The sequence below is a fragment of the Macrobrachium rosenbergii genome, chromosome 19 (assembly GCF_040412425.1).
Source record: "Macrobrachium rosenbergii isolate ZJJX-2024 chromosome 19, ASM4041242v1, whole genome shotgun sequence".
NCBI classification, from domain to species: Eukaryota; Metazoa; Arthropoda; class Malacostraca; order Decapoda; family Palaemonidae; genus Macrobrachium; species Macrobrachium rosenbergii.
Window position 1 is genome coordinate 21218292 of NC_089759.1, and position 12470 is coordinate 21230761.

General features: G+C 35.2%; 2 protein-coding genes across 2 annotated transcripts; one reads left to right on the forward strand and one right to left on the reverse strand.

Annotated features, from left to right (window-relative positions):
* Positions 1–428: 428 nt before the first annotated feature.
* On the reverse strand, positions 429–1762 carry LOC136848467 (ctenidin-3-like). Its single transcript, XM_067120752.1, has 3 exons — positions 1669–1762; positions 1253–1329; positions 429–1104 (listed from the first exon to the last, which is right to left on the reverse strand). The coding sequence occupies exons 1-3, from the start codon at positions 1684–1686 to the stop codon at positions 876–878; spliced, it is 324 nt and encodes a 107-aa protein (XP_066976853.1). The 5' UTR covers positions 1687–1762; the 3' UTR covers positions 429–875.
* Positions 1763–10783: 9021 nt separating this feature from the next.
* On the forward strand, positions 10784–12226 carry LOC136848468 (ctenidin-3-like). Its single transcript, XM_067120753.1, has 3 exons — positions 10784–10911; positions 11273–11349; positions 11477–12226. Exons 1-3 carry the CDS (start codon positions 10894–10896, stop codon positions 11775–11777), a joined length of 396 nt encoding a protein of 131 aa, XP_066976854.1. The 5' UTR covers positions 10784–10893; the 3' UTR covers positions 11778–12226.
* The last annotated feature ends 244 nt before the right edge of the window (positions 12227–12470 follow it).

Sequence of the window (12470 nt, forward strand, 5' to 3'; positions counted from 1 at the left end):
CCACTCTTGTACTGTAATCACTGTATTCTTTCCTTATTTTGAAATCGACTGAACCATCTATATCTGCTAATTATAGGCAATGGCACGGTAACGGAAGGAAGCTTCCTATCAGAACACTTCCTCAAATTTGTTTGTTTTAAATTCTAGTAAGTTTTTCATAACCGAAGGATATTTCATTTGCAGACATTCTCTGTTGCACAAAAGTCTGAATATTAAGTCAACTTAAGTTCGTAATATTCCCGTCAGGGATTAAAGGCATTATTTACCCTAACTTGCGTAGTAACTGATTTTTAGCTCTTACTTGGGTGCCTATTAAGAAAGATTGTGCTAATCACTTATCCATATGCAACATCATAACTTTTTCTAAAACACATTAATGTCTGGAGGATGGACGTGGAGTAAGAGGGACAATACAGAAAAACAGAAGACACAGAAACAAATGATTTATTCAGTAAAATTCACATTACAATATTCACAAATACTTCACAGGGTTTAACAATTGAAACACAGTAACAAAAACATTATTACACATATAGATATCATCACTGTTTGTTTGATTGTCTTCTTACTTGTGGACCTGTCTGTCTGTTTACAAGATATCACAAAAACTATTTTTGGATGTCAATTGAAGACTATGAAAGGATGGTCTTAGGGCCAAGAAAGATTAAATTAGGTTTCTAGATGAATCTCAATGCAAACGGAATATGTTTCCTGGCGTTGGAGATGAGCAATCTCAGAGATCTTTATAGTTTTGCTTGGATGCAGGTTGTGTCAAAATAATCTTGAAAAAGTTCCTGAAGTCGTGATAGTTACTAGTAAGGAGTAAATGCATAATTCTGGACTGTATAGTGATCGAAATGCTTGACTTAGGTTGTCTATTTGCCATATTTTCCATGGCCGATTGCACCAGTGTGTACTGGCTTAGGGATAGGTGGAACTCCTACTCCACCATGAACTCCCCCAACTCCAACTGCGCCACCAGGAACTCCACCTACTCCTCCAACACCACCATGAACTCCCCCTACTCCTCCAACACCACCGGGAACTCCTCCAACTCCTACACCACCAAGAACTGGTCCCACGCCTCCAACTGGCCGCACTCCGCTGAAATGAAATGACTTTTATTAGCAATTTTTGCTATTGTTATGCATAGATTTTTAAGTAAATTTTCCATACTACATAAGTTTCACCGAAAACATAAAAGTGAGTTATTTACAAAGATTAGATAAAGAAAATGTTGCCAGTTTCTTACCCAGCTCCACCACCATAGCCAGGCCTGCCTGGTTCGGGAATGGCGGCAACGCTGCACACCAGAGCGATGGCGGCGATCTGAAGGGAATGAAAAGAATTGCAAGTTAGGTTCAAGATTAAGCGAGAGAGAAACAGTAATTATAAGTTAAATTCCAGACTAAAAGTTATGCAGATGTCCGAATTGTTCATTGGTTTATACAAAGAAATTCCTGACTGAAGTTAAGGTGAAAGCGTTTTACCTAAGAAAACTTAATCTTTTGTTAATTAGCATAACAGACGATAACAAATGATGTACCAACAAAGACATCCAATGTGATAACGAAGGAAACTAAAACTAGAAACCTTTTATTTCTAAAATATACAAGATATACGAATTCTAGCAAAGATTAAAATTTTTGGAATGATAAAGATCCTTACCAAAACGGAGGCACGCATGTTGACGTTAGGACTGAAGTGAGAACCTTGAACTTCCTCAGTGTGCTTGGAATGAGTTCTAGTTGTGTTTTCCAGCTTCTTGGGCGCTTATATACACCATCAACCGCAAGCAGCTCTTGCTTTTTCCAGACCCTTTTCGGTGACGTCACTCACTTTCCCAGAACAAGTTTCTTAGCTCAACTGCTTTGAGGACACGCGCCTTCTTCTTGTCGTTGCATTAACGAGTTTATTAACTTGATAGAATGCCATTGACAGGTAGACTAATTTAATCGATATGTAAATGATGTAAATGAACATCTTCCGCAAAACAGACTAAAATAACACTTGGAACTTTTTATTATTAATATTATATTGAGCCAGCTTCCAAGGGCTGTTGACCTTAGCAACTTATAAAACTGAACCCAGAGCTACTTCCCCCCGTCCCCCCGCCCCACTTCTCTCTCTCTCTCTCTCTCTCTCTCTCTTTTCTCTCTCTCTCTCTCTCTCTCTCTCTCTCTCTCTCTCTCTCTCTCCTTTTGAGTTTTCCTACTGAACTCTTACTTCCCTCAGGTTATCGACTTCACAGAACCATTGGTTGAATACACAGGCGGTATGAAATCTTGGCCGTTATTAGGAGTCTGGTAATTCAGTCTTTTTTTATGTATCGTAGAAAATAACGATATTTTATCTAATTTACACGTCATTATTATTATTATTATTATTATTATTATTATTATTATTATTATCCATCCTGGGCTATATTGTTATTGTCCCATATTTTTTCTCCTGACTTTTACACACACACACACACACACACACACATATATATATATATATATATATATATATATATATATATATATATATATATATATATTGATCATCAATGACTTTAACAGTTAATGTTAGGCTGACTCGGTGAGTTCTCATGGTTTTTTCTAACGCTTTAGATTCAAAGTCAGCAGTTCTGCCAAAACCTTGATGAATTTCTACATAGATTAAATACAATATAATTTCTCTATTAACTCTGTCACCTATTTCCTCCCTGAATATGTATGTTATTGGCGTCAGGCTTTATAGGCTGCGAATCTGTTCAAGAAAATAAATGTAGCCTATTTACCTGGATCTACTATGATTTTGCCATTTGATACAACGCGTTGTTTGAAGCACCACAATTTGAGTATATACTCTCGGAAAGTGCAATTCTTAATTTATGGATAGTACCAATTTCTCGAACCATTTTATTGAGTTTCAAGGATCGCCAGACTCTGTCTTAGCCTTAGAAAAGAAGCAGACACATCACAGCAATGCAGCCAAGCATCTGAATCGAGAAGAAATCAGAACTTCCTCTCATGCAGTCAGTAATAATCGCGTTGGAGGAAGAGGGTCTTAAAAGACTTATTTGTTGACCGTAAAGGAAATTGATTCAACCGGTTTCATATAATACTACCCTAAAACAATTCTCCTTGTACTTATAATAATTCATTAGCATTTTTATCTGTTTATTTATTCATTTGATTTATTTTTCTTTGTTTTTTAATAGCTGATCTCTTGTTTTCTGTAATTTCTTTGAAATGGACACCATAATCTTCGGAAGGCTGAATTTTTAAGCCAATGGCCCATGTAGACCTATTCCACGTGAATAGGGTTCATCTTTCGAATAATCATAGCTAATAATAAACTGATCGACCCATTACTAGCAAGACATTAGCGTCAATGAAGCTGGTTTTACTAGTACTTAACTAAATTTGCCAATAGCTCACCTGATATGGATAATCAATCACTTGAACTGACAAATCTTGTCCGGAAATGTGAGCTTCTATGATGAAGGATGAAAGTGCTTTTGGCGAATGACGACCCTCGTTGCTTTTTGACACCGTCTGTCAGGCAACAGGACTATGCAAAATCCTTTGACTGAATTTCCACGAAACATGCACGTCACTCTAACCCCTCTCGAAGGATCACCCAGTGAAGCATTAGAAATATTAAGCACCGTCCCACAGACTCTGATTGCATTCTATTGTAGTGATGGTTAGAGTGACCGACCAGGTACTGTGAAAGGCTCTTGCAAATGCTCCTGGTCTGAGCAGATTCGACTCACCAGCCCAAATCAGACGCTGAGGGTGAGCCTCGCCTTGAATGTTGACTCTTGTTTTACCAGCCTTTTTTTTTTTTTGCCCCCTGTTTTTTAACCCCCTGCTATTATTTTACCCACCGTTATTTTTACCCCTGTTATTTTTCACCAACTTTTATTTTTTACCCCCTGCTATTTTATCACCCCTGCTATTTTATCACCCCTGTTAATTGTTAGCCCTGTAATTTTTTCCCCACTGTTATTGTTTACCCTTGTTATTTTTACCCCCTGTTATTTTTATTCCTTTTTACCCGTGTTATTTTTTACCCTGTTATTTTTTACCCCAGTTATTTTTAACCTGTTATTTTTACCCCCTATTATTTTTTACACCCTGTTATTTTTTACCCCCTATTATTTTTTACCCTTGTTATTTTTTACCCGGTTTTATTTTCTAAACCATAATTTTTTAAACCTGTTATTTTTACCCTGTTATTTTTTACCTTGTTATTTTTACTCCCTGTTATTTTTACCCCTGTTATTTGTTACCCATGTTATCTTTAACCCCTGTTATTTTTACCTCCCCCTTATGTTTACCCACTATTATTTTTTACCCCCTGTTAATTTTTACCACCCTGTTGCATTTTACCCCCAGTTATTTTTACCCGATGCTATTTTTTACCTGTTATTTTTTACGCGCTGTTATTTTTTATCCCGTGCTATTTTTTACCCCATTTTGTTTATTACCCTCTCTTATTTTTTACCCCTATTATTTTTTAACCTCTGTTGTTTTTTACCCCTGTTATTTTTTACTCCCTGTTATTTTTAGCCTTGTTATTTTTACCTCCTGTTATTTTTTATTACCCCATGTAATTTTTTACCCCCTGTTATTATTTACCCCCTGTTATTTTTTACCCCGGTTATTTTTTACCCCGTCATTTTTTTACCCCTGTTATTTTTTACCCCCATTATTATTTACCCCTGTCTTTTTACCCTGTTATTTTTTGCTTCCTATTACTTTTACCCTCAGTTATTTTTTAACCCCTGTTATTTTTTACCCCTGTTATTTTTACCCCTTTTACTTTTTACCCCCTGTTATTTTTTATCCCTTGTTATTTTTACTCCTGTTAATTTTTGCCCCATGTTACCCGTATTATTTTTTACCCCTATTGTTTTTCCCATACTATTTTTATCCCCTGTTATTTTTACCCGTTATTTTTATCGCTTATTTTTTACCCCTGTTATTTTTTCCACTTATTTTTTACCCCTGTTATTTATGCCCCTGTTATTTTTATCCCCTATTATTTTTACCCTGTTTTATTTTTTACCCCCTGTTATTTTTTACCCTTGTCATTTTTCTCCCCTTTTATTTTTTACACCCTGTTATTTTTTACCCCTGTTTTTTACCCCTGTTAATTTTTAGCCCTGTTATTTTACCACTGTTATTTTTTACCCCCTATTATTTTCCCCTGTGGTATTTTTTACTCCCTGTTGTTTTGTACCCCTGTTATTTTTACCACCTGTTATTTGTTATGCCTGTTATTTTTTTACCCCTGTTATTTTTACCCTTGTTATTTTTACCCCGTGTTATTTTTTCACCCTTGTTATTTTTATCACTGTTATTTTTTACCACCTATTATTTTTTTACCCCTGTTATTTTTACCACCTGTTAGTTTTTACCCTCTTTTATTTTTTACCCCTATTATTTTTACCACCTGTTAGTTTTTACCCTCTTGTATTTTTTACCCTTATTATATTTCCCCACTAATTTTTACCGCCTGTTACTGTTTCCAGTGTTATTTTTCACCAACAGTCATTTTTACCTCTTTTATTTTTAACCCCTTTTTAACCCCTGTTATTTTTTAGCCCCTGTTATTTTTATCCCCTTTTATTTTTATCCCGTTTTTTTACCCCGGCTATTTTTACCCCATGTTATTTTTCAACCCTTGTTATTTTTTACCTCCTGTTATTTTTAACCCTGTTACTTTTAACCCCCTATTATTTTTTACCCCATGTCATTTTTTGCATCCTGTTATCTTTTACAACGTTATTTTTTGCCAACTATTTTTTTACCATCTTTTATTTTTTACCCTGTTATTTTTTACCCGTTATTTTCACCCCTTTTACTTTTTACCCTCTGTTATTTTTTGCCCCGTTATTTTTTACCCTCTGTTATTTTTACCAGTATTATTTTTTACCCAATTATTTTCCCCCTGCTATTTTTAACCCTTGTTATTTTTTACCCCTGTTATTTTTTATTACTGCTATTTTTCCCCTGCTATTTACGCCCCCTGTAATTTTTCCCCCGATTTTTTTTACTCTCCCAGCCCAAGAAGAATCCTAAAAGAGTTCAGAGGTCTGGTTAAACAAATCATTTATAACTATTTTTTACTCTTTTTATATTTTACCTGTTCTTTTTTACCCTTGTTATTTTTACCCCTTGTTTTTTGCCCCCTGTTAATTTTTACCCCCTTTTATTTTATAAACCCTGTTCATTTTTACCCCCATCATTTATTTACCCCTGGTAATTTTTAATTTTTACCCTCGTTTAATTTTTACCACCTGTTAATTGTTACTCATTGTTATTTTTTACCTCTTGTTAATTTTTACCCCATTGTTTTTTAAACCTTGTTAATTTTTCCACATTATTTTTTACTCTCTCTTAATTTCTACCCCCCTATTATTTTTTCCCATTGTTATTTTTTATCTGTTATTTTTTGCCCCCTGTTAATTTTTACATCCTGTTATTTTTTACCCCCTGTTAATTTTTACCCTTTGTCAATTTTACCCCCATTCATTTTTACCCCTATTATTTTTTACCACCTGCAATTTTTACCCTCTTTTTTATTTTTACCACCCGTTAATTTTACCCTGTTATTTTTTACCTCGCTAACTTCCCAACCCCACCCCCAATCATTTTTTACTCCCTTTTAAATTTTACCCCTGTTATTGTTTACTCTGTCCGTTTTTAATATTTTTTACCCCTTGTTATTTTTTACCCCTGTTATTTTTCCCCTTGTTAATTTTGACCCCCTGTTATTTTTTACCCCTTGTGAATTTTTACCCCTCTTATTTTTACCCCCTTTTTTATCCTTGTTATTTTTTACCCCGTGTTATTTTAATCGTGTTATTTCCCCCGTTTTTTCACCCCCATTATCTTTTACCCCTTGTTATTTTTACCACCTGTTATTTTCCCCCTGTTTTTTACCCTGTTAGTTTTACCTCTTTTTTTGTTACTCCCCCTGTTATTTTTAACCCTCTTATTTTTTACCCTCTTGTTATTTTTTACAGCTTTTATTTTTTACGCATTTTTTACCCCTCTTAATTTTTACCACTCACAGTTACTTTTGACCCTTGTTATTTTTTACACCCTGTTATTTTTTGCACTTATTTTTTACCCACTGTTATTTTTTACCCATGTTATTTTTTACCCCTGTTTTTCACCTCATGTTATTTTTTACCCCTGTTATTTTTTACCTCTTTTTCACGTCCTGTCAATTTGTGCTTTCTTATGCCTAAACGCAAAATCGTCGGTCGCTTACCCTGACTTGCGTACAATTCTATACAGACATGTGTTGTACTGCATTGTATTGTATTAATGATGCAATGTGTATATACAGACATAGATAAAGAAAGCTTTATGGATGCAAAATTTCACGTCAGTCATGCGAATTGTTAAGTAATTTCTAACAATGCCGTGTACAGCCTACTCTTAGTGGTTCTTGAGGAAGCTTAGGAGGTATGGAACCAAATGACATGCAAGTCTTTGTTAACAATCATTTACCGCCTCCATTGCTTTCACAGACCTCTCGAGATCTTAACCAACTTACATCATCACTAGGTACACAGCGAGATTTAACCCACGTATCCTTGCCGTGAAATCTTGCTTTCGGAAACTTCTCAATTTAAATGTGTCTGAATAGAATTGTATGGGTTAGGCAAGTACGATCCCCACGCTTCCATGTTTAGGCGTAAGTAACCATTAATATTGTGGACCGCAGAGAGTTTTTTTTATACTTTTGGTGCATTTTGAAATAATAGGGTTTTAATTTTTTTAATTAGTGTTATTTTAATTTTCGCATTTTTCCTTTTTGCCGGCAGAGACTTGTCAGATAGAATTCCCGAAGTCCTTTATACTGAATAAATGGCAGGAATTGTGGGGTGACGCAATTAAAAGTGGTTTGAATTCGGTAATGTTGTGGTAGTCTTAACATAAGAAGAAAGAAATTCACGTGTGACATTATCGTTTAACATAATGGCACTTATTTATCACCCCCTCGTGACCTAGTTTCCCTCTGCATAGGAAACAGAAAAAAATTGTTTTAAAAGCCGCATTGACATCAACATCAAAATGCATATTCGACAGAAGTCACGTAATGAAACTGTCAATTTTCATTATTTGCGGCCTATCTGCTGATAGTTTTTGCGAGGCTTGACCATTCCGGCCATCTCGGAAAGCTAAGAAATTCAACTCTGCGATTTGATTAAACTAGTTTTCGTACCAGACTCACAACAAGAACTTTCAACTCTATCATTTTAGGGACTATTCACGAAGTTATACTTCTAGTTTGTTAGATATCATTTCCATAAACACAGCAATGACATTGTCATTTTTACTTTTTTTTTTTGTCCTTCACACTGTGCATCTGCATTTTGAATGTGCAGAATTACTTTTTACTCAGTCGCCCTGTTTCAACATTCACCCATTTTAACCCAGTGTCTATATCATTTGTTTTGTTCCAAGAAAGCTACCTCTTCCAGCACTGGTCATTAAAGCTATACTAGCATGTCATTGTTCGTCCACATTTGATATATATATATATATATATATATATATATATATATATATATATATATAAATATATATAGTACGGGGAATTAAACTGTATTTGGTTTTTGGTAAAGAGGCACAATGATGAGGACGCCAGTCTGTGTAATATGCGATTTTCATGGAATCTAGAGCTAAATGTCCTATGTAACTGTTATCATGCCTGATAAATCTGGTTTGGTTTGGTAACGATTACAAGAACCTTCAATCCTCACATGGCATTTATGACGATCTGACCAACACACTCTTCTCCGTAAAGATGTCGTTGGGAAACTACTATAAGCAACAAAAACAGGGCTTCAGGCAAATTCCTACCGAACTAAAGAATACTGGAACTGGAAACAGTTTGACACTGCAACAATTCAGACTGGGATAATGTGGCTAATGAAATACTTCCAAAAACTTTCAAAATGGTAGATCCGCTCGACATCTGCACATAAATATTCATTTCGCTCTTCCTTGTAAGCCGTATTTCAGGTTGAAATTCCACATCATATTACGTGTGAGATTTAAGAGTATATCAGGATTTATACGCTATACATCTTTAGACCAGCTCTTTTCATTTTAGCTCATCTATTGTGCAGATGACATTCCAGTCTATCAGTTTCATTTTTTATACCAAATGTTTTTCGGTTATTTTATCATTCCGTAACTTATGAATTTTGCCACCTTTTGTCTAATGTTGTTTTATGACTGGGTATACCAAAGTGCTTTGGGTATACTGACGAAGGATAACAGAACTGCAACATATTGCAAATACCACAGCGAGAGACTCAGTTGTGGTTGATTAAGCATTCAGTTTGGGATCTCGAACAGACTCTGCAACCCTGGTAGTTGCCTATATCTTAAAACTGGCTGAAACCAGCTCCTTTGTGTTCAACATTTATCCTGGTCATAAAATACTCGCTTTTTTAAAGGAAAGGAACCGGTTTGCCTTCTTAAGAAAATGAGACCGAGTTACTTTTTACGAACGGTGCTTTGTGGTCGTAGAAATTTGTCATTCGTGAGAGGCTAAGTAACGAAAAAATCATTTTGAAAAACGTTGTAACGGCAGAACGTCATTTATTTGAATGTGCTTTTATGTAACTTTCCAAGATATAATTTATAAAGAACCAAACTCCTTCATGCCACGGTCACTGAGAAATAATAAGAGAAATGATAATAAATGTACAGTTACAGAAAATATTCACTTAAGACTGCCCTCATTTTTATGGATACTTGCTCTAGGAGAAAATCCATAAAGGTTTTTGGGAGAACTTCTGTGATTTTCAATCTAAAACATTATAGGAAAAAATTAACCTGTGGTTAAACGGAAATCTAACCTCGGTGCATCAGAACTCAAAAAGTCAGGCGGACAGTGTACTGTTGAAAATATTAAAGGTCATAGGCTGCAGAATGATATAAACAAACACACACCCACATATATATATATATATATATATATATATATATATATATATATATATATATATATATATATATATATATATATATATATGTGTGTGTGTGTGTTTATCTCTGCAAATATCTATACGATTATATACACAAATATTATTATTATTATTATTATTATTATTATTATTATTATTCAGTCTTGAGCAAGCAGTATTGCTCAAGACTGGATAATAATAATAATAATAATAATAATAATAATAATAATAATAATAATAATAATAATAATTGTACAGATATTTTCATAGATATACAAAAAAGCTTTCTTCAAAAACATAATGATAATAAAAATGCATATAAATGTATAGATATTTGCTTAGATATAAAAAAAAAGAGATTATATACCTCAAAACGGGCAAGATTTCACAAGCGGATATTTTAACCTAGTTCTGTGAAGTCGATAGCCTGAGTGAAGCAAGAGTTGAGTAGGACTGTAGGAAAACTTTAAAGGTGAGAGAGAGAGAGAGAGAGAGAGAGAGAGAGAGAGAGAGAGAGAGAGAGAGAGAGAGAGAGAGAGAGCTAAGCTTGACGGGTTGCTCCGAGAGCTGGGACCCGTACCAGCTGGCTTAAGCTAATGACAAGTTTCAAGCGATAAGTTTGTCCATTTTTCGTAAAACGTTCATACTTTACATTTATTTCATCGTTTAAATTTCTCTGCGTATCTGAGATCATCTAAACTCTAAAACAACTACATTCAGAACGCGCGGTTCCTCGAAGCAATTACGCCGAGAAACCTGTTCTGGGGAGGTGAGTGACGTCATCGAAAAGGGTCTAGACCAAGCCAGAACAAGAGATGCTTGCGGTCGATGGTGTATATAAGAGCTAAAGAAGTTGAAAGACATAACAAGAAGTTGCTCACTTCAGTTATAACATCACAATGCGTGCCTCCGTTCTGGTAAGGCTCTAAATTGTTTAATTTTTTATATATTCTTGTATCTCGTACATTTTCAATATGGAAGATTTCTAGGCATAGTTCATTCGTTATTTAAATTGTCTGGCTTTATTAGAACACCATTTTAAATCATTTATTATGCTGATTGATCAAAATAGATTATCCCATAAAATGTATTCAAGGTGCCTACCTCTAAACCTGTCAGGAATCTGAATGCATAAATCAATAAAAAATTTGGACATCCGATAGTTGAGCATGTCGGTGTGCTCAACATAAAACCCATAACTTTTAGTCTTGCATTTTTAACTTACAAAAAAATTCTGTTTCTTTCATTCAACCTTGAAATGATTGTCATTTCCTTCAGTTCGTCGCCATCGGTCTAGTGTGCAGCGTTGCCGCCACACCTGAACCAGGCAGGCCTGGCTACGGTGGAGGAGTTGGGTAAGACTGGCAACATTTCCTTGATTCTTTTTCATGTTTTCCGTGAAATTTATGAAGTATGGAAAAATTAAGTTGAAATTTATGCTTAACAACAGCAGACCTGCTAATAAAACTCATTTCATTACAGCGGAGTGCGTCCAGTTGGAGGTGTGAGACCAGTGCTTGGTGGTGTAGGAGGAGTAGGTGGAGTTCCTGGTGGAGTAGGAGGATTTCCTGGTGGTGTAGGAGGAGTAGGGGGAGTTCATGGTGGTGTTGGAGGAGTAGGAGGAGTTCATGGTGGTGTAGGAGTAGTTGGAGGAGTTCCTGGTGGTGTTGGAGGAGTTGGAGGAGTTCCTGGTGGTGTAGGCGGAGTTGGAGGAGTTCCTGGTGGTTTAGGAGGAGTAGGAGCTGTCCAGGGTGGAGTCAGGCCTGGAGGCTATGGAAAATAGAAGAACTAAGTCAATCATTTTGCTCATTTTTGAGGCCAGTATTTTGCATTTGCTCTATACTAATCACAATCATGACTTCAAGAATACCTTCAAGATTATTTGAGATACAACAAAAATAAACAAGATGAATAACAAAACTATGAAGATCTCAGAGTTCGTACCTCCACCAACACCAGGAACATTTTTCACTCGTTTTTCGGATTCATCTCGAAACCTAAACTAAATTTTATATTGGCCCTCATCCAGTGATTTCATAACATTCAGTTGATATCCAAGAATAGCTTTCTGTGATATCTTGCAAACATACACGCTGATATACGAACAAAAAGACGGTCAAACAGTGATATTACCTATAAGTGGAATATTTTTGTTATTTTTTTAATTGTTAAGCCTTACTAGGGATTTGTGAATAATGCTACATGAATTTGAATAAATATTTTGTTTCCATAGCTACAGCTTTCTTAATTATCCATCCTTTTCCATGTGCAGACTCTGGACATTAATTCGTTCTAGAAAAAGGTATGATGTTGCACATGTATGACTGGCTATCATATACCTTGATAACAGACATCTACAAGTATACAAGCTAGTAATCATATATTAAAGACGTTCAACTGTAAAATGCTTTTTCACCAGCGATGGTGAATATTTTTGTTTGAAATTCGAATCAAGTTTAACAAAAAATGCCCGCAC